The 23,211-nt window shown below is 36.1% G+C and overlaps 1 protein-coding gene across 2 annotated transcripts in view; it reads left to right on the top strand.

The window, feature by feature from the left end:
- Positions 1-23,211, top strand: part of LOC105480431 (HECT domain E3 ubiquitin protein ligase 2) — a 95,442-nt gene that overhangs the window by 2,143 nt on the left and 70,088 nt on the right. For both annotated transcript variants that reach the window (XM_011739313.3, XM_011739305.2), the window contains exon 2: positions 13,060-13,189. Coding sequence is in view for 1 of the 2 variants with exons in the window: in XM_011739305.2 (XP_011737607.1) it covers positions 13,060-13,189 (130 nt within the window). In the remaining variant the exon portion in view is untranslated. The remainder of the gene's footprint in view (positions 1-13,059; positions 13,190-23,211) is intronic.

The raw sequence follows: 23,211 nt of genomic DNA, 5'->3' as shown, positions 1-23,211 counted from the left end.
TTCGAAGCATAATTAAAGAAAAAAAAAAACCAGGCTTTTGCAATTTTTTATTTTGACATAATATTTAAGTACTTTTTGAAAGTTTACTTTGATATATTTAAAGATCATGACTTGTCAAGTAGCTGTGTGTGACAAAATAGTAAAAGTTTAGTGAACATTATACATTTTATTTTTTCCTACTTGCAATTCATTTCTTAAAACCTCCCTCTTAAATGACTAAGAACTTACTAAAATAGCTCACTCTTCGTTAAGTACTGTATTGGTGTTAGGAATAATTTTTGGATTCGGTAGGTTTTTCAAAAATGTCTGAGGGCCCTGATAACTGGAAATTGTTAAAACAAGCTCTTTAAATCGATGCAGCAAATTGTGAACAGTAATGATACACATTTAAAAGCGTAGTTACAATTGATTGGTAGATTGGAGCTGGGGTTAGGGATTACCCTGGGAAATGCTTTGAAGAAATTTGTCACCCAGCAGCTTGGAGATCTGGTTCCTGCTGCTGGTACCCTAGGTTTTCAGATTTTGTATAGGAAGTCCAACTCACAGAATTACAGCAGTTCCTTTATATGTTGGTTGTTTAAAACAGTAAATGTATGTACTTATAGAAACAGTTAAATGAGTGGGTTTAGGTCCTCAAGCAAACGCTCTCCCAAAAACCTATTTATCTCAGTGTAACTGAAAAATTGCCGTTTTGGAATAAAAATTTGCAAGTGTCGATACAAGTCTACAGTCTGCTTTGGGATTTCAAGTTTTTCAGATTTTAGAAAGGTAATTAGGTACATATATCATATATTATTTAATACCCACAGTTAGGTCCTAGCCAGTTCTCTCTAATCAAGCATATTAATAACTGCAGTGAAATGTATGTGTTCATGCTAAAGGGAAAAAAGTAGCGTCATGTCAGTTCAGATCAGGTGCATGTTTTTGGCACCAAATGAGTTGCAAAAACATTTCAGTTTCAAGAATTTATAGGACTTTGAAATTGTAAATAGAGGATTATGGACTTGTACTACTAGACAAAGAGAAGAATATATTCAAGAAAAAATAATCTTGAATTAAACTTTGAAAAGATATAAGTTGGAATAGAAGAGGATAAGGATAAATATGAAAAAACTTGAGGGTTTTTTTTGTTTTGTTTTGTTTTGTTTGAGACGGAGTCTTGCTCTGTCGTCAGGCTGGAGTGCAGTGGCGCGATCTCGGCTCAGTGCAATCTCCGCCTCTCGTGTTCAAGCCATTCTCCTGCCTCAGCCTTGCTTGTGCCTTATAAAGTCTTTCAGAGTCAGTACCATTGATTTTTTATGACAGGTTTTTTTTAACAGAATTTATGACAGGATCTGTGGCAGAATGTGTGTGTGTGTTTGTCAAAGAGAGACTTCAAAGCTAGAATTCAGAGCTATAGCAGTGAAAAGCTTAAATGTAGAAAATCTATGCTTGGTCCTTAGTCCATCCAAAGGATAAGAAATCCAGGAGAACTGGGGTGGTGATTGACTTTCACAGCGGCTAGGAAGGCCGTGGTATGTGTGGGGAGGGGAAGGAGATCTTGGTGTGTGAGGTAGGTGGGCAGGGAAATACAGCTTATGGCCTCTTGAGTTGTTTTTCAACCTCCTGTAGATTAAACAGAGCTCCTAGAGGTTTGCTTATGAACTTAATTGTCATCAATAACTTTTTCTTTGAGACATTCCAGTTATTCTTCCTTTTTGCCCCAGCCTAATGGTTCTACCTGTCTAGTTTGTGTCTGTGACTCAATTTGTGATCCTACAATAGTGGCTTTTTCAGAAAACCATTGTGTCACATTTGTAAATGAATATATATGAATAAAATAATATAAATATTATAAATAAATAGAAGGTCAGTTTACAGTGACCCTAATTAAAGTTGAAGAGTTAGGCTGTATCGTGTATGTTTACAGACAGGTACGGGGTGGGAGAAAGAATGCTGGAAAGGACAGCCCTAAAGTGTTTTATCCTAAGACCATCTAAGCATGAAGGAAGTCCATTCCAGCTAGTGAGGAGGTGCCTAACACAGTGGTTTCAAGCCTGACTGACCGCAGAGTTACCTTGGTAGCATGTTAAAGTCCTCATTCCTACATCTCACCCTAGAGCACCGGTTTTCAACCTTAGATGCACAGTAGAATTAACTGAGGAACTTTTAACGCTATCATTATCCAGACCCAAATGCAGGCTTGTTAAATCAGAATTTCTGGTGATGTTGCTCAGGCATCTTTTTTTTAATTTAATTCCCCGGGTATACCAAGATTGAAACTTGACACTCTATATACCGAATTAAAAGCTCCATGGGCGAGGTGTAGGAATCTGTATTTTTAAATTACCATCTCCCAAATCTACTTAGTTTGTGGAGCAGCATTTGAAATGAACTTGTGACAGGTATGGATTAAATGAACGAGAGACAGCAGAAATCAGGCATGGTGGGGAATTGAAAGAAATGGCAGTGAAAGTGGTTCCAGTTGGAGATGCACAAGAGGCTCAAGATAGAGCCCTCAGAGACTTTCAGTGTTTGGGTCTTGGCCTTGCTGCTGTGGAGAGGTGATGCAAGTCCATGGAGCCAAGCAAAATAAAGAATTTGAAGTAGTGTATGAGTATGAAGGGCTGATAATATGAATATTAAATTTACTGAGGTTGATGGATTGGAGTGGAATATTATAAATTAGTTATTGATGTATTGCAGATGTTTAAAAAAGTGGTGAATGAGAAAGAAGAAAATGCTCAGAGGTGGGGCAGAAATAACGGTGTCAGTGAGGACAAATTTGACTTTTTACTTCTGCGCCTAATCAGGTGAACAGAAGAGAGAGGTTCTACATGGGGTAGAACCCTCTGGATAGGGTACCAGTACAGTGGGTTCAAGAAAGAGCTAGATTTGACTTAGGTCAGGGTGGTGAAGAGAAATGGGAGGATATTAGTTGAGAATTTTAAAGGGATGTTAGCCTGTAGTAGAAGACAAGAGGAAGAGCTTGAGGGTGAGCATAATGTGTGTGGAGAGGATTTGATGGAGTTTAGTAACAAGAATGAGAAGTTTGCTTATCAGGTGTGTATAAATGGGGTTGATGGAGTCCCTGGGACAAAATGTAACTGCCAGTTATTGGACATCTTTTATGTTTAGTTTTGTACTAGGTGCTACAGAAAATGCAAAAAGACAAGGTTTTAAAAAGTGGTCTCTGCCTCGGGGTATGCAGGGTTAACACATGAAAAGCAAAGCAATATGTAAAAGCCACAATGAGCCATAGAAACAATTTGTACTATTGGAGATTAGAGAAAGGCGATCACTGTATGCAGAACTATGAAGAAAGGCCTTGAAGTAAAGGTAATTATTTAAGCTGGCTGGCCATTGAAAAATGATAGGATTTGGATAGGCAGAAGAAAGTGGGCAAAGTAATCCAGTGATGAAAACAACATGAGCAAGGCTTAAAAGGAAAAATTAGTGAGTAATAAAGTGAGCCCAGTGGAAGCATGCTGGGAACTTGTGGGAGGTAAGAAAGATTGCATGGGGGCTGGAGCCAGATCACTAGGCAGAGAAGCATAGACAGTTTTTTTTTTTTTTTTTTTTTTTCCCCTGTGGTTAGTGGGAAGCTATTGGAATTTCTGAAACAGAGGAACAACATAATGAAATCAGTGGTAGTGTATAGTTAAACTGGAGGAGGAAGAAAGTGAAGAAAAGAGCTTTGTAGCTCATGCCTGAAGCAATGAGTGCATCCACTAAGGTGGTGGCCACAGGACAGAGTGTAAGGGATGAGAGCATACACACCATGTGGAACCTAACTAGACAGCAGAAATGAAAGGGAAGAAGCATTAATAAAGGAAAAGGACTCTGAGATTTCCAGATGAGGTCAATAGCATTCCAAATTAGAGAGAGAAAGAGTGTGTGTGTGTGTGTGTGTGTGTGTGTGTGTGTGTGTGTGTGTGTACGTATGTGTACTTAACAATAATATATGCAGCTAGGTATTTGGAACAATCTTGTATGGAAAATGTTGTGCCCTTTGTTCATTATGCTCTAAACAAGAGTTGAGATGGGAAAGAATTAACGCTATGGTGATGATAAGTAATTGAAGAAACTACAGATATTACAAATATACAAAATAAGTGTGTATAGCAATAATAGCTACTTATTGAGTGCCTACTCTGTGCGAAGCATTTGCTTTGTATTCTTTTATTTAGTTAAATAATGCAACCAAAAGCAATCACAACAACCCCGTGAGGAAGATATTTTCCCACTTCACAGAAAAGGAATCTGAGAGTCAGGTTATGTGTACCTTGCTGAGGAGTAAAATGGCTAGTCAGGGACAGTGGTTGCTTTGTAACGGAGATGTTTCTGATTCCTATTCTTTGCCCAATTCTGAACACTCTGTATCTGTGGTCATAGGTAATAGGGGCCATGTGGTACAAAGAAGCTGCACCTATGGCATTAATTCTAGTTTGAAAAAGAACTTGTCGCCCAGTAACAAATTTGTTCAAATTTTTGTTACTGGAGATAGAACAATCATGGAAAAGATATGTTCTAGGATATCTAATTGCTTGTTTATGGTATGAATAGATCATTAAATTATATGTAAAATCAATCTGATTGAAGCAAAATAGTCCAAGAGACTTAATACATAAAAAGGGAGGGCTATGACTGTATAAATACATACCCAGCATGTCTTAAGTTTGAGTGGGTTGTAAAGTCTCTTTGTCAACTTTTTTTTTAACTACAAAATCATAATGTAGTGCTTGCTTATTTTCCCCTTCATGAATAACCCATTAGGACACAAATAATTTATAACTATATTTAACAATTGGAGAAAAGCGGTTATTATAAATTCTGAGCCAGAGAACCTCCAAAAAAGTCAAGTATGATTCTGCTTTGCTGTTTGTAACTCTCCATCTATAAAATGGGGAAAATAATAATTGAACCTACTTCATAAGGTAGAAATGAAGTCTAAATTAATACACATAAAACATTTAGAAAAACACCTTGTACAAAGTAAGCACTCAGTGTTAGATGAGATTATTAAAGTCATGTGTCATATAACAATGTCCCAGTCAATGACAGATCACATAATCTGAAGGTGGTCTAATGCCTTTTCTGTTTAAATATGTTTAGATGCATACTTAGTGTTACAGTTGTCTACAGTATTCAGCATGGTAACATGCTCTATAGGTGTTTGTATCCTATGAGCAATAGACTATATCATATAATCTAGGTGTGTAGTGAGCTGTACTATCTAGATTTGTATAAGTATACTCTGTGATGTTTGCACACCTACAAAGTTGCCTAATGAAGCATTTCTCAGGAAATATCCCCATTGTTAAGCAACACATGATTGTGTTTACAAAGCAACATCTGTAGCTGACAAGCTGTTTGTAAGCCAGCCAGCCCTTTCTACTCTACTCCTGTCCTGTGGATTTGGTACTTTCCTTCACAGCCTTCTATATCAAGTGTGAGGCCCTGTTTGATTTCCCTATTTTTTCTCCTTTTTTTTTTTTTATAGTTTTATAGTTAACTCTGACTGAAGAATCCCTTCTTGAGTGGTAAAATGTTATACTGATGAGCTATATGAATAACTACTTGTTTTTAAGTTGATATCTGTAACTTGGAGGATATCTGTATGACATTCTAGTGAGCCATCAGAAAACATTTTTTTGAAATGAATAATTAAATGAATGTGCCTTTTGAAAATAGAAGTTATTGAGATTTTACCAATTCAGCTGAATTGAAAAATCGGTCTGAAATTTGAGTCTGCTTAATATATTTCAAAGTAACTTGGTTTCGTTCTAGATGTTTTTGTTAAAAAAAGAACCAGACTCTTAATTGGTTGAGGAATTTTGACTGGATCAAAATGTGCATTTAAAAAGTAATATTTTACTGTTTAAGCATAATGTATTCATGTATTTTTAATATTTTCTTATATTATAAAATAAATGAATAAAATCTCTGATGCCACCTTGCCTTCCTAATGATAAATGAACTGAAATTTCTGAGCTTCAGGACTAACGTTTGTAGGGCTAATTTTCAGTCATCTATATGATCAATTGCGTTGATTTGTGTGTATGTGTGTGACAAAATTTTGTTTCAGAATCCACATCCTTATTTCCTAGTCTCCATTTAAAGATATGATTTATATCACTTAAACCAATTCCACTTGGGCTGGTGCTTTTTTGGTTGGTAGGGAACTTTCCACCTTGAAAGTAGCTGAGTTTTCATATCTTAGTAGAAGGATGGTAGAACAAAGTTAGCATTTCATGAGTTTATAACCTACCATCCTAATAGGGAACTGTGAAAAAGCATACAAAAAGAGAAACAAAATATCTTTACCCAGGATCAGGGCCTAAAATAGTCTCTTTGTAGACTCTAAATTATATCATTGGCTCCAGGATGGCTCTGATTGGTAGTTTAGGTCAGTTTATTAAAAATTGGTAAAACAGGGTCTCTTAAATGTTTTCTATTTTAACTTGAAACCTATAAATATGCGTTTATCAGTTTTTTGGTCATCATAACCTTTGTTCAGTATCTCAGGAAGCTACTCATTCTTTTGAAAAAGTAGTTTTTATATGCATCACAGATTCCTGGACTCATTGAGACTAAAGGGTGAATTTTATAGACATAGACGTTCAATTTAAAATATTTTAATTCAGAAACTAAGATAGTGAGATATGGCTTTTAAAGCATTTCATGATGGAACAGCCAGCACTACTCGTTTTTTCAAAGATTGGGTTAGAATGGGAAGAAAAATGTTGATCTTCTAAGGCAACTTTTGGAGTATAGAGGATGATCAAAGTAAATTTTACCAGAATTTTAAATATAGTAGCACTTGTTAGTCAATTCAGAAGTGATCATGGAAAACCATGGTTATTCTTACTAGCATTGGTAGAAAAATATGATGAAGAAATTGGAAATTTAAGATTCAGTCTCTTCCTCAGTAGAGGTTGAAAGTAGGAACTCATGTATTCAAATAAAATTTAAAATAAGGTTGAAAATATTTAACTATATGTTAATAGCAGAACAGGTACTCTTTAAGTATTTGTCCGTTTAAATATCTTGAGATTATTACATATAATCTATGTGATTATATCATCAAAAAGACCATTGAAGCCCACATTAGGTACTTGTGAAATAAGATTTTTGATTAGTTCTTGTAATTACTACATTTTTCTGCTGTTTGCAACGTTTACTGAATTCTAGTTTAATAAATGTATGGTCAGCCTCTGCCTAGAGAATCAGGTCTATTATTTATTATGCCAGGTTGAAATATTTTGAGTATTTTTTTCCCTCAAAGAATTCTTAGTGTTTTTCCCTGTGTTCTCTATTTGTACTTATCTTCAATCTGGAACAGCTGGTTGAGTATCCTGCTACTATCTATTCCTCAACACCCCCAGCCCACTGTAGGCTGGCCACATTCCAGGCCATCATCTTTAGTGTTCTTCTGTAGGACTCATAGATAACATTTACAAAACTCATGAAGCCACATGTAATAGCTGTGGTCCAAATTTCAGAAGGTTTGTAAAGTAATGTTCTTTAACATTTAATTTAGTCTGGAGTTTGATGTCATATTAATACCCAATAACTTCTTGATTTGATTCTCTAATATTAATTATTTTGCCATTGCACAAAATGATGCCCTTTTTTTTCTCATGGAAGTGTTAGGTTGTAAGATTTCTTTTGTATAAGCTGATGTGGGGCAACTGGTGTTTTGAGGATTTACTTTTATTATTCTATCAATGTGTGAAAGTATCTATGTTTAATTTCATGTCATCTCAAGTATAACGTGTCAAGAGCACAATTATTTTACAAACAAGAGACTTATTAGACCAAGGAATTTTTATTATGTTGTTTAAGCTTTTATGATTACAAAAAAAAGAAAATCAGGCTGGGCTCAGTGGCTCACACTTGTAATCCCAGCACTTTGGGAGGCTGAGGCAGGCAGATCATGAGGTCAGGAGTTCAAGACCAGCCGAACCAACATGGTGAAACCCCATCTCTACTAAAAATACAAAAAAAAAAAAAAAAAAATTAGCCGGGCATGGTGGTGTGCGCCTATAATCCCGGCTGCTCAGGAGGCTGCGGCAGGAGAATCACTGGAACCTAGGAGGCGGAGGTTGCAGTGAGCCAAGATTGTGCCTCTGCACTCCAGACTGGGCGACAGAGTGAAACTACATCTCAAAAGGAAAGAAAGAAAGAAAGAGAGAGAGAGAGAGAGAGAGAGAGAGAGAGAGAGAGAGAGGGAGGGAGGGAGGGAGGGAGGGAGGGGGGAAGGGAGAGAGAGAGGAGAGAGAGAAAGAAAATCAGCCTCCTTTTGGCAAAAGAGAATTTATTGAAATGAGGCACATAGATTGGAAGCAGAAAACAAACAGGAACAGAGACTGGCTGTTTTTTGTGCCTCTGCTATTCTCTTTTAGCTGGTCAGTCTTTTCTATATTCCTCTGTCTAAAATCTCGAAAGACCTCTGGTTGACTTACTAGGAAGCATCAGTGTCCATCATGCCAAGCCAGCTAATACGTGGCTACCCTAATTGCAGATGGGCTACCTCTTAGTTGAGTGCCTACCTCTGCTCTAGTCCACAGCCATTCCTGCACAAAGAATAACAGCAATGCTATGGGGACCACGAGTGGGGCAATTTAAATAGAAGGGAACATTAGATGGCAACCATGGTAATGCACATAGTAGATCTTCCCTCAACCTTTGCATTCTAACCCCCTCAGGCTTTTTTCCCCTTCAGTAAAGCTTCTGAGTCATCCTTGCTCATTGCTTTCATTTTCTAACTTCCCATTCATTTGTCAGTTTATTTGGTATAGTCCCTGCCACCACTATTACCCTAAATCTGTTGTCTCAGCTGTCCTCAAGATTTCATAGTTGCCCCATTTCAGTTAGGCACATTTTAGACCTAACCACTCTTCATTATTTAAGATTATTGACCTTTTTTTTTCTTTTCTTGAAACTTTATCCTCCCTTATTTTTAACACATCACTTTCTTCTCGATTTCTTATCTCTTTGGTCATTCATTCTTAATCTCCTTTTCCAGTTCATAACATACATCCCAATATTTCCCACAGTTCTGTCCTTATATTGTCAGGTGTGTCCAATCTTTTGGCTTCCCTGGGTCACATTGGAAGAATTGTCTTGTGTCACACATAAAATACACTAACACAAACAATGGCTGATGAGCTAAAAAAAAAAAAAAAAAAAATCACACACAAAAATTTATAATGTTTTAAGAAAGTTTACGAATTTGTGTTGGGCTGCATTCAAAGCCATCCTGGGCTGCATGCACCCTGGGGGCTGTGGGTTGGACAAACTTGTTACAGGTTTTCTGTTGCTATATTACAATAACCCTGTTATAAAAATTCATTATTTTGTCATGCAAAGCATACTTTTGCCTAGTGAGCATTGGTTCCTTTTGCAGTTACTCACAAATCATGTTGATATAACCCTGTCTAGAATTTTCTTCAAAGATGCTTTCTTCTATACAGTGAGGTGTCAAAATATGCCTATTCTTCTGAAATTTGAAGAAACCTTTTTACAATGTTTATTTCATTTACTTTATAATTTATGGTAGGGTTTGTTCATTCTCATTATGCTTCAGACTTACACTTGAAATAGCTGTTAACAATTTGGTCATTTCTGGCCCAGGCTGTCATTCCTCTTCATTCCCTATTATTACTATCTCCATTCAAATTTCATTTCTTCCAGTAGGCCTGGTTTAGCTTCCAGTATTTCTACCCTTTATTCTATTCCCTAGACTGCTACCATAGTGATTTTTTTCTAAAATACAGATATGATCTTGTCATTTCTTGCTTAGAAGTGCTCAATGATTTTTCTCTATCTCTGTGCAGGATAGAATCTATACTCTGTAGCCTGAAGGCCTCATAACATGGCCACTACCTACCTTCCCAGTCATATCTTGCTGGACCTTTCTCCCTTTCTGATTCTATATTCCAACTACACTGCTCCCTAAATCCTACTGTTGCTTAGTCTTAGATAACATTCATGACAGTTGTCAGTGAAAAAATGCCCTCTATATGTTAAATTATTGTAGATATTTACAGCAAAGTTAACAAAGGAGGGACCATTTATTATACAAGCATGACTAACCTTCTTTTACAAATTGGTTACTTTCTTATAACTGTCAAATTCGTGTGTCCAATTTGGCATTTGTTCCCCCTATTATTAAGATTTTCTGAGAGAACAAAATATACAAATAAGCAAACTTAGCCCCAGTTGTTAATAAAATTCTTATTTAAGCATCCTAATATATATAATAAGGAATGATTTACTTTTTCAAATATGTAACCTGTTTAGATTTCATTTTCCTAATCAACACACTAGTTTTGTGTACTTGAACAAATTGCTTTAATTTACCAATATTATGCAAATTACATAATTTACTGACTATTTTATAGAAAGATACTGTGTATCACTGTCTTACCTCTCTTTTCAATTTTTTCTCTTATCTTTGAGACTCTATAAATCCACTAGACATTAGAACTGATAGTTGTTGAATAACTGTTAATTGAATTCTTAGTTTTTATTATTTGGAGATCCCACAAGTGAACTAAGCAATATTCTTTGAGACCTCTTTTATTAAGAAGAGGTGAAGGAAGGGGGAAGAAAAGAAAAGAAAATGTTAAAGTCTTTCCCAGATGGCTTAGGACATCAGAAGTTTCCCTAAAGTATACTTAGTTGTTCTGCTTATGTAATATTCTCTGGTTACGTGAATTGCTCCTAAAGAGATTAAATTTAACTCAACATACATCTATAAAAGTAGAGATTACATCAACCATGAAGGGTTGTTGTGAAAATAGGCTGATGTGTTCAACACACCTACTGTCACATGCTAAGCCCTTAATTAGTGACAGCTGCTATAGTGAGAGACTGTAATGTAAGTGTTAAGAATACAGATTTCATGGTCATTCAAACTGGAATTTGAATCCTGGCTTCCCATTTATCAGCTCTGTGAACATGGGCATGGAAATTCAATTTCCCCATCTATAAAATGGGGTGTAAATACATATAGGAATGTTATAATGTATTAAAGTGGCTACTATAGTAGTAGGTATATAACAAGTACTCAACAAATGACTTGTTTCCTAACACAGAAATACTAACCCAGACATTACTGAGCTGAAATCTAGCCAAGAATCACGGACCAAGCAAAAACACATTTCAATAAAATCTATGAACAGCCAAAAATGTCACACCAAAAAAATGCATATGTGTTTTTCCTTTACTCATGAAAGTGTCCCTCAGGTTCCCATTTAGTGTCCATTACATCACTGTTGCTTGTTAGGTCACTTTAGGTGAGTCTCAGACAGTTCCACTTTCCTTTTCTGTGAAATAAAGGAGTTAGCTAATTTCTAAAAGTCTCTTAATTCCAGAGACTTTTTAATTCTATGTGTATAGTATCTGAAATTTATTTTCTTTGGGCTCTTTTATATTTTCTTTAAAAAGTAAATTTAAAGTATAGCACCTATGCACAAGACTCACTGTATGACAAGCTCTGTGTTGAACTTCTAGTCCAGTGTGAAGGGCCAATATTAGAATGATTATAATTTTAGTGGAACAATGTAAATAAATTACAAGAACAAATAAGAATGATTGGTTTTATAGAAATGGTGAACACTGGAAAAAGCTTCAGAAACAAGTTGTGATAGGCTATTCTGCAGTTACAAATTAGCCCCAAGTTTCAGTGTTTGAAAACTGTTAAGGTTTATTATTGCTAATGGTATAGTCTAACATTGGTCAGGATTGGCTGTTTCACATAGTCACTCAAGAACCCAAGCTAGCGGGAACCCGGGAGGCGGAGCTTGCAGTGAGCTGAGATCTGGCCACTGCACTCCAGCCTGGGCGACAGAGCAAGACTCCATCTCAAAAAAAAAAAAAAAAAAGAACCCAAGCTAACAGATGCTCTAGCATCTCAACTCAGCCTGGATGGTTGCCAGTTGAGGAAAATAGAGAAAAGCTAGAGTTTTGCCCCAGTCTTAAATGCATTGGTACTTTCGGACTCAGAAATGACAGGTGTCATTTCCACTTGTGGCCTATTAGAATGAATCAGATGGCTCTACCTAACTGTAAGATAATGGGGAATTTAGTGAGCATAAATGCTTCTGCTATATTATATGAGTGAATTCTGAAAAGGTAAATGGCAATCAGTCTGGTAAATTAAGAAGGAGGAGATGAAAAAGAAACTCTTCCTCTACTGTGAAAGTGAAGACGTTACCTTCGGAATTAAAAAGTGGATGTTAAAGAAGTTAGCTACTGTATTCTCTTAAGCATCTGGAAATTGGAACATAGCATAAAAACATCTCAGAGAGCTGAGAATAAGCCCTGAGGCAGCTCGATAGCTTAATCTTGCGCTTCAAAGTATGTGTAAAGATTTTTTATATAATTACAAGGTACTGATTAATTAAATATGTACTATGAATTTTATAGGGTTGTTATTTTGTGAAAGATGTGTTAATGAATGGATTCCATGTTTTAGAAGATTGCTGTTACCTGTGCCTGAGCATCCCAAAGTGCTTAGCACTACTTCTAAAAAAAAAAATCCTGGTATACCCAATCACAGTGCTTAGAAAAAAATTAATTCTAAAGGGTTATCTTTTTACCTGAACTTATAAAGTTACATCAAATGAGAGGATAGCCTTCAGTGAATCAGCCTGTAAGGTATTACATGCATGCTATTTATTAAAAATAATATTTATAGAGATCACAAAATTAGTATTATTTAAATGCATACTTAAAATAGTAGTTAACATTAATGGAGGGTGTGCAATGTGCAAGAACCAACGCTAATTATATGCATTATCTCTGTTAAATCTTACAATAACTCTATAAGATAGGTACTGTTGTTATTCCCATTTCCAAACTTCTCAGTTTGTAAGTGGATAGATAATAAGGCTGTTTTATATATGAGACAGTTAAGTCCTAGAAAAGGTAAGTCAAATTCATATACGTTTTTATCTATTGACTACTCGTCATCAAATTAAAATCTCTTATAAATGTTTGTGATTTTTGCAATAAAATAATTTATAGGTAGTAGGAAGTATACTGCAATGTTAACTTTTCTGTTTTTAGGGTTTGGACAGAGGAGCCAAAGGCCAAATTTCCACTTTCAGCAGTTTTATTTCAGCTATTAGCCCGAAGAAAGAAGCCGCTGAAAACAGAAGTTCACCTGCACATCTTGTTTTCCCTAACATCAAGAATGGTAAATAATTTTTAAATATATTTTGGCTAAACATATATCATTAAATTATTTAAAAAGTAGAAGTTAATTATTCAGCATTGTTCTGATAGGTCTAGTTAATACAACAAAAAGAAGCTGTATATGTATTTACCAGAAGCAGCAAAATCTTTATTTTTAGGTGAATGTTACCTAGAGTAAGAGAATGAAATACAAAACTCATGAATAATAAGCAACTTTGATTAGAGAGGTGGCTACATTATAAATAAAATAATGTACATATATATTTTCTATATTATATAAATGTATATATTCAAATATTTAATGGATATCCCATATTTGAGCAGTAATCAATAAGAAGACTTTATGGAAAATATATGAAATACTTAGAAATAAACCTAAAAGGAAATGTGTAAATCTATTTGGAGAAAGCTATAAAACTGTTATCTAAAGACTAAAAGGTAGTTTGAATGGAAAAGCTTATAGATATTATAAAGATGTAACATAGGTAAAAAGATAAATGGAAAAAATGTACATTATTTATAGTAGTGATATTTGAAGCAATCTGTATTAGTTAGCTAAATTATGTTAATCTGTACTGCAAATATTATGCTTCTATTAAGAAAAATATGATATGTATGTAAAGTGACTAGGAGAAATGCCCATAATACATTGTAAAATGAAAAAAGTAAGTTACATCATTATAGTAAGTTACATCACTTGAATCCAACGTTTTCAAGTGCAGGGAAACCTTTTGTACTTTGAGCGTAGAAGGGTGCTCACCAATCTGTTAATGGGTTCCTCAGGGAGGTAGAATTGTGTGTATATTATTAATGTTTCTTATGTAACTCTATATTGTTTTATCACAGGAAATGTACATTACTTAAATACTTCTAAGTTCCCCTCACCTTGTAACAAGACAAAACAAACCTTCAAAGGCTTAAATGCCCCTCACACCCTAACCAAGCAAAACAAACCTAGAAATATTTAAAGACATATTTTCTGGTAAATTACCCGTGTCCATAAGCTGCATGTGGTATAAATTATTCTTGCACAGAGATTTTCTGTTTGACATTCTAAGCCAGTGCTAGACCTGTTCTACGTTCTTATAGGTTAGTATTTATATTGCCTCATTTTTGAACATTTGCTTTTAATAACTTCTTTCTTTTATTTATTTGCATACACACACACACACACACACACCCCTCCATCACGCCAATATTGCCCTAAGGAGGCACCTTTGAGTTCACACTCTGATTTCCATCTACTCCATTCCTTCTATACTAATGTCTTGATCTCTGAAGTCAGTTTGCCAACTCATATGCCTACAAGTTTTTGAGTGGCCATATTGACTCTTAATATGGTCCACTTATTTGAGCTTCCATCAATGTCTGCTTCCCTCTCATCTGCGCCTGTCTTGTGGAATCTGGACTTACCCCCAACTTGAACTTGGGGTATCTGCATAAATGACTCTGACTCTAGATGAGCAGATCTTTTAGCAGACTTCCTCTATCTTATTAGAACTCCTGGTACTGAATTTTCCTAGCTGTTCTATCTGGATGCCACCTGAATTCAGTTGTGACATGGAGTTTATCTGTTAGGGGCACTGCAGAAGTAATTCTTTCAGTGAATAAGAAGTTAGACTACATCTTCCAAATGTAAGCATGTTTATAGTTCCTTGATGTTTTGGGAAGCTTCTCTTACTTTCCAATAAGATTGTTTTCTCAAAGATGCCTCATTTTTGGCAGTTATTATAATTTTCCTCCCTCTTCTCTGGTAGCAGGACCTATGCTGGGTTTCTCTAACAGCTTGTTTCCCTGTCTGATCAACTGGTATTAGGGAAACTGCAAAAACCCAGCGTGGGTTCACCTAACAGCTGAGGAATGCCTTTCCTCCCTGTGGATCACATGACTAGGTATGCCTGTCAAATTGGCTGTCCTTTTAGAAATACGTGAGAAGTGTAGGAGTTTTACCTACTGTAACAGCTGCTAGTGATGATATCTCTTCAGAGAAACAACCTGGATGATAAGTGATAGAGGAGAGAAAGTTAGCACTACATCGTCCCTTACTCTCTTGTGTCTTCCTTTCTAAAGTTATGATGCCCCTTTCACACTTAATTGAAACATTTTTAAGTAGCACAGAATATCTTTAAAAGAAATGAAGCAATTCTTCCCCAAACTTTAAAAAATGTCTTTCCAGTCTAGGTAGTTCAGAAAAGAGTAGCTATAAACTCTGACATTTACCTTGAGAGCAAGCTCATAGCCAGCTCAGCCCATTTCATGAGTTTAGTAGAACCTTGATATGACTTAATGAATTCTGTAGTTTTTACACACCCTGGAGAAAAGCATACTATGATCTTTGTCACTCTGAAGTAGCCAGGGAAGAACAAGTGGTCTGCAGCTGAAATTGCAATTGGATCTGTGTTTGAGTCCTGTGATCTTCACAGGTCAGGTACCCCAGAGTTTCACATTTTCTCTAAGAGCAACTTGAAGGGCAAGTGTTAGAAGAAACCTAGCACAGGGCTTGTTATTTGCGGAAAGCAAAGGACTTGCCACATAAGGATTCCTACCTTAGAAGAGGTATTTTCAAGTCCCAAATAACTCCATCTACAGGTTTCCTTAAAGAATGAACTGGTTTTAGACTAAATCTCTAAGATCTTTCGCTAGGTCAGAGTGGGTAACTTGGATTTGACTTTTCTTAACTCTTCCTATGGGAAGAGTAATTTTTTCTTTTTTATATTAAAGATAACTTTTTATTGACTAGGTAACACATCTATGTGTTTCAAAAATCAAAACTATAAAAATAAATATGTTTCAGACATCTCACTTTCACTCTCTTTTCTGTTGTCTCTTGTATTCTTTCCTGTGGTTTTTCAGGCAAATGCAAACAAATATAAATAAATATTTATATTTATTTATATATCATTTTCCACCTTTGGTGGGTAACTATGTATGCATTGTCCAGAACCTTGCTTTTTGTCCAGTTCATGTATTCTAGATATCTTTCTGTATCAGTACATAGAAAATTTCTTTATTATTTTTTACAAATATATTCCATTGTATTGGATGTACATTGTATTAGAGTAAGTAAACTGGATTTATTTACTCAGATCCCTATTAAAATAAGTGATTTGTGTCCATTATTTTGTTATTGCAGATAATACCATAATGAATGACTCTGTACATACGTTGCTTTGTTCATCTGCAGGTATATCTATAGGATATTTCTAGAAGTGGGGTTGTTGGGTCCAGGAGTAAATGCATGTACAGTCTCCTTGAGTTTGAATCCATCTGTTTGTTTCCAGGACCTAGCATTCATGGTACATGTAGTCTATACTTAGTTAATAATTTACTGAATGAGGTAATGAATGGGAGGCACTTTTTCTGGGTTTCTGGCATGTTTACCCTGTTGGAATGTTAAACCGATCTCAAGGCTGTAATAAATTGTGTAATTTATGTCCAAATTAAGACATCTATTTCACTAAAGATAACTTTATAGAGAGGGGACTTTCGAATATTTTTATAACTAGGCTCATAAAAGAACATTTCACCCCTGCTTTTATCACAGTTTGACAAACACACATCATTGAACTTAGTAAAAAGCACATCTCTAAAATCTAATGAATGTATTTGCCTTATTTGGCTCTGATGGCTAAAGTCCTGTGAGTCAGACTTTTTTTTCCCTGTCTTTTTTCCTTTCTCTCTCCCACCTTCAATTTTATTTTTTGCCAAATGTTCAGAAAGTCATCCTATAGACAATAGTGTAAAAACCACTTGTTATGACTAATCCATTCTGGTCTTTCCTTGTTTCAGCTGCCTGCCACTACGAAGTAGTCATAAGCAGCACCAAAGTACTAAACTAATACAGGGATCCTTCAACTTGTATCTCATTTATTATTACCTGGCTGGTACTCACACATTGTCAGTTAAGAACCGAGTCTTTGGCTCAACTACTACCTATAACTGCCAATGTGATCTTAAACAGATAACTTCGCCCTCTTGTTTTTTATTGTGTCAAAACATTTATAGAATGAGGAAATTGGGCATGGTGAGTCATAAAGTGTCATTTTACACCTAAGTTTTATTATTTAAATGGTTAATTTTCCACTATATTGATTTTGCTTGATGCTTGCTGAATTTTTGTTGTTGTTCTTCTTCTTTTTTTTTTTTTTTTTTTTTTTTGGACATCTTATAGTTTAATGGCTCCTACACCCATGTTAATTTAGTTTTCCATTTTATTATTTGTTTTTATACATAGTATAAGGTTTGGCATCATTCAATAGTGGGAATAACATGAGTTTTGTAGCTTCTCAGGCTGGGTTTGAATTCTGGCTCTGTAACATACAAACTGTACAATCCTAGAAAATTTATTTAACCTCTCTGTGCTTATTTTCTCATCTGTAAAACTGGATAATAAAGAAGCTACCTGAGGAAGTTGTAAAGATATGGATGAAAGCATTTAAAAAGTATTTAATTCTGTATCTTAGGAAGTTCAGTACATGTTATGACAATGTATATAGATGAGCAGTTTAGTTGTGGAGGAAGATATTATCATGGGGCAGGAACATTACTCTTAGCAACTGATGGCACACATTTTAAAAATCCAAAATGTGTTATACATGCAGAAGACTATAATCAACATTTAATAATAAAATTAAAACCCAAGAACTCAGCACTCAAGAGCAGTACTGGCACTATAAAAGCCCCAGGGAGCCCAACTCAATCACATTGCCCCACCCATCTGTCCAGAGGTTGACTATTGTTCCCTTTTTTATAGTTCCCTCTGTATGAATGAGTCCTCAGGAACAAAGGACACCTCTTGGGATGTGTGGCAGAGCTGCAGTTGAGACTATTAGATGTCTGTCAGAAAGACTCCTCCAACTGTCAAAAGCACTGTAGCTTCAATCTGTGAGGTAACCTGAGTGTCATTAGCTGAGTCAGCAGAGAAAGAAGAGGAGAACAGGGACTTCTTGACCCACCCCCCCAACCCTGGCAAGCCAGGAATAAGAAGTAGGCTCACCTGTACATTCTGTCTTCAGTTTAAAAAGAGTACAAAGGCAGTCAGGGTCTTGGTGATGACAAGTATCAACATTGTTAAATTTCAGGCCACTCAGTTTCAGTCTGTATGGAGTGTAGCTCCCACCTCAGACCACCGTGATTCCTGTTCCTTTGAATTAGAGGTCTGTCTACCTCTGTCTCTGTCTCTCTGGAAGCTTGTCGAGCCATCTCTTGTCTTGGAAGTTTTGAAATTGCACAGCGTTGTGCCTTGGTGTGGGTTTGTATTCATCCCTTGTGCTGTATACTCGGTCTAGCAGCTTCATGTCCTTAAATCCCAGAAAAGTTTCTTGAATTATTTTGTTGATGATGATCCTCTGTTTTTTCTATCCTTTCTTTCTGGATCTCCTGTTATTCAAAAGCCAGACTTTCTGGACTCTTAATTTTCTTTTTTACTTGTATTTCTCTTCTCTTTTGCTTTATGATTTAGGAAATTTTCTCAAAACTCTTCTACTGAGTATCTTACTTCTATTATGCCTTTAATTGTGAAGAATTTTTCCCCACTGAATCTTTCTTTTTTATAGTACCCTTTTATTTCATGGTTGTACTCTCTTTTATTCCTCTGAGAAAGCTAGTAATAGGTTTAAAATTTTTTTTTCTTCTCCCTGCATGGTTTCTGATTCCTCCATGTTGCTTTTGTCTCTTTGTTTTGGTCTCTGTCCTCCATATTGGAGGCTGTCATTAGAAGTTTGGTAGTCTTTGATTTTCTGCTCATGGTTAATGAGGGAACCAAGATGGATGATTGGAAGGTGAGGCATAAATAAGATTTGTTGACCATAAGCTTTATTATGAGGCTATTTGGGTGGCCTGTTGATTGAGGAACCCTGATGTCCGTATCTTTAGTTATTTCTTCTTAGCCTAATCAGATTCCCCATGAATGTGTCTTCTGTCTGAGGGAAGGGCAGGGTAAGTATTCCGTTTGCGGGGAGAAGGAGATTGGGAGTCTCTTTTGACTGGTCAGTCACTTAGTATTAAGCAATTAGTTGTTTACTGCTACTGTGTCTTGGTATAGTTTTTATAACCTCATCTGTGTCTGGCATTCCCTAGTCCAAAGCACGTCTGTTTTACTCTCTCCAAATAATAGGAATTTCCAGACTTCTGCGTGAGTAGGGATGGAGGAGGGATAGTCATGTAGTGGCAAGGAAGAGATCTAGGGAGCTAACTTTTTATTCAGTTTTTACCATAGTTCTTATTTTTGCCTTCCCCCTTATATTCCCAGTTCCTGATTCTGTGCCCTTTAAGAATTCTGCAGTGTAAATCATTACTTTGTGATTTCCTTATTGGGGTTTGTATTTAGCTGTCTCAGGGATACTAAACCAATTTTCACTGACATCTCTGCTTCCTAGTTTTTTACCTTTGAGGCTACGGCTATTTCACCTGTTCTGTTTGTCCTTATAGATTTATATCTTTAAAACAACAACAGAACCTTTTACTGTAGTTAAATGGAATTTTGGGAGGAATTAAAATGTGCTCAGTCTGCCATCTTAACCCAAAAAACCTCCATTTGTTTCTTTAACAGGTAAGGAGTATGAGATTCTGAGAGATTACATGATTTCTGTTTATACATGTTCCAGTATCTATTGCGTATATAATAATAAACCTCCCTAAAATTTAGTGGCTTAAAATACCAGCAATGTTTATTTTATTTACAAATACGTAATTTGCATGGGGATCAGAGGGGACAGCTCATCTTGGTTCTCCTGAGCATTAGTTGAGGCGGCTTGAATACTGAGAGCTGGAATCACCTGAAGGCTTGGTCACTTCCATGCCTGATGATTGATGCTGGTTGTAGGCTTGGACCTTAGATGAAACACCTACATATGGCCTTTTCAGGTGGCTCTTGGCATCCTCACAGCATGGTGACGGATTCCAAGGACAAACATCTCAAAAGAGAGAGCCAAGCACAAATGTTATTGCCTTTCAATAACCTACTCATGCAGCTCCACTTCTGCCACTTTTGTTGATTAGCAAGGAGTCATTAAGGCTGGCTCATATTCAAAGGGGGGAGAATTAGACTCCATCTTTTGTTGGGGGCAGTATAAAATAATTTATAGACATAATGTAGATCCAGAAAAAGAAGACAAGTTTGGTTGGATGGTTGTTCTTTTTCTTTGGTTGTTTTGTTTTTTGTTGTTGTTTTTTTCAGATATTTTCTTATACCATGTTATAAGGCAGAAATTCATAATTAAAAATCAGTTTTTTATAATACATGACATATACATTGTAAGTTTCCATACTTCCTGAATTTCTCTGTTACAGGCCGTTATCTAGGTCACACTGTTAAAGAATTTTGAAACTTTTTGGTAGGTTTATGAGTCTTTTTCATTTTGTTCTTGAATAGTTGTAGAGGTGAAAGTGATCTAAGAAATGATATAAACTCTAGTGGTTTTTAAACTTATTTTTGTTCTTGTTTTTGATTGTGACAAAACACTTCTAAAAAAATACAATTTATTAGAGCATAATTATATTAAGCAGAGTTGCTGTGAGTAAAACTATTCATTCAGCACCGTTCCCCCGAGGTAGACCTTGAAGTTCTTTTTTGAAACCTTAGGAACAACTGACTTAAGCCATCTTCTTTCTTTTTTTTTTTTCTTTAAGTTCTGGGATACATGTGCAGAACGTGCAGGTTTGTTACGTAGTTATACACGTGCCTTGGTGGTTTCCTGCACCCATCAACCCGTCATCTACATTACGTATTTCTCCTAATGCTATCCCTTCCCTAGTCCCCCACTCACTGACAGGTCCTGGGGTGTGATGTTCCCCTTCCTGTGTCCATCTGTTCTCATTGTTCAACTCCCACTTATGAGTGAGAACATGCAGTGTTTTCTTTTCTATTCCTGTGTTAGTTTGCTGAGAATGATGGTTTCCAGCTTCATCTATGTCCCTGCAAAGGACATGAACTCATCCTTCTTTATGGCTGCATAGTATTCCATGGTGCATATGTGCCATATTTTCTTTATCCAGTCCATCATTGATGGGCATTTGGGTTGGTTTGGGTTGGTTCCCAGTCTTTGCTATTGCGAACAATGCTGTAATAAACATACGTGTGCATGTGTCTTTATTGTAGAATTATTTATCATCCTTTGGGCATATACCCAGTAATGGGATTGTTGGGTTAAATGGTATTTCTGGTTCTAGATCCTTGAGGAATCGCCACAGCGTCTTCCACAATGGTTGAACTAATTTACACTCCCACCAACAGTGTAGAAGTGTTCCTATTTCTTCACATCCTCTCCAGCGTCTGTTGTTTCCTGACTTTTTACTGATCGCCTTTCTAACTGGCATGAGATGGTATCTCATTGTGGTTTTGATTTGCATTTCTCTAATGACCAGTGATAATGAACTTTTTTTCATATGTTTGTTGGCTGCATAAATGTCTTCTTTTGAGAAGTGTCTGTTCATACCCTTTACCTACTTTTTGATGGGGCGGGTTGATTTTTCTTGTAAATTTGTTTAAGTTCCTTATAGATTCTGGATATTAGTCCTTTGTCAGATGGATAGATTGCAAATATTTTCTCTCATTCTGTAGGTTGCCTCTTCACTCTGATGATAGTTTCTTTTGCTGTGCAGGAACTCTTTAGTTTAATTAGATGCCATTTGTCAATTTTGGCTTTTGTTGCCGTTGCTTTTGGTGTTTTAGTCATGAAGTCTTTGCCCATGCCTATGTCCTGAATGGTATTGTCTAGGTTTTCTTCTAGGGTTTTTATGGTATTAGGTTTTATGTTTAAGTCTTTAATTCATCTAGAGTTAATTTTTGTATGAGCTGTAAGGAAGGAGTCCGTGTTTCAGTTTTCTGCATATGGCTAGCCAGTTTTCCCAGCACCATTTATTAAATAGGGAATCCTTTCCCCATTGCTTGTTTTTGTCAGGTTTGTCAAAGATCAGATTATTGTAGATGTGTGGCATTATTTCTGAGGCCTCTGTTCTGTTCTATTGGTCTATATATCTGTTTTGATACCAGTATCATATTGTTTTGGTTACTGTAACCTTGTAGTATAGTTTGAAGTCAGGTAGCATGATGCCTCCAGCTTTGTTCTTTTTGCTTAGGATTGTCTTGGCTATATGGGCTCTCTTTTGGTTCCATATGAAATGTAAAGTAGTTTTTTCTAATTCTGTGAAGAAAGTCAATGGTAGCATGATGGGGATAGCATTGAATCTATAAATTACTTTGGGCAGTATGGCCATTTTCATGATATTGATTCTTCCTATCCATGAGCATGGAATGTTTTTCCCTTTGTGTGCTGTCTTCTTTTCTTGAGCAGTGATTTGTAGTTCTCCTTAAAGAGGTCCTTCACATCTTTTGTAAGTTGTATTGCTAGGTATTTTATTCTCTTTGTAGCAATTGTGAATGGGAAATCACTCATGATTTGGCTCTATTTTTGGTGTATAGGAATGCTTCTGATTTTTGCACATTGATTTTGTATCCTGCAACTTTGCTGAAGTTGCATAGCAGCAAATGATACTGGCCTCATAAAATGAGTTAGGGAGGAGTTCCTCTCTTTCTATTGTTTAGAATAGTTTCAGAAGGAATGGTAACAGCTCCTCTTTGTACCTCTGGTAGAATTCACCTGTGACTCTGTCTGGTCCTGGCTTTTTTTTGGTTGGTAGGCTATTAATTACTGCCTCAATTTCAGAACTTGTTATTGGTCTATTCAGAGATTCAACTTCTTCCTGGTTTAGTCTTGGGAGTGTGTATGTGTCCAGGAACTTATCCATTTCTTCTAGATTTTCTAGTTTATTTGCGTAGAGGTGTTTATACTATTTTCTGATGGTAGTCTGTATTTCTGTGGGATCAGTGGTGATATCCCCTTTATCGTTTTTTATTGTGTCTATTTGATTCTTCTCTCTTTTCTTCTTCATCAGTCTGGTTAGTGGTCTATCTAGCTTGTTAACCTTCTCAAAAAACCAGCTCCTGGATTCACTGGTTTTTTTTGAAGGGTTTTTCGTGTCTCCATCTCCTTCAGTTTTGCTCTGACCTTGGTTATTTCTCAT

The sequence above is a fragment of the Macaca nemestrina genome, chromosome 9 (genome assembly GCF_043159975.1).
Source record: "Macaca nemestrina isolate mMacNem1 chromosome 9, mMacNem.hap1, whole genome shotgun sequence".
NCBI lineage: Eukaryota > Metazoa > Chordata > Mammalia > Primates > Cercopithecidae > Macaca > Macaca nemestrina.
Note: the sequence above shows the minus strand (reverse complement) of the source record. Positions and strands in the feature narration are given on the sequence as shown.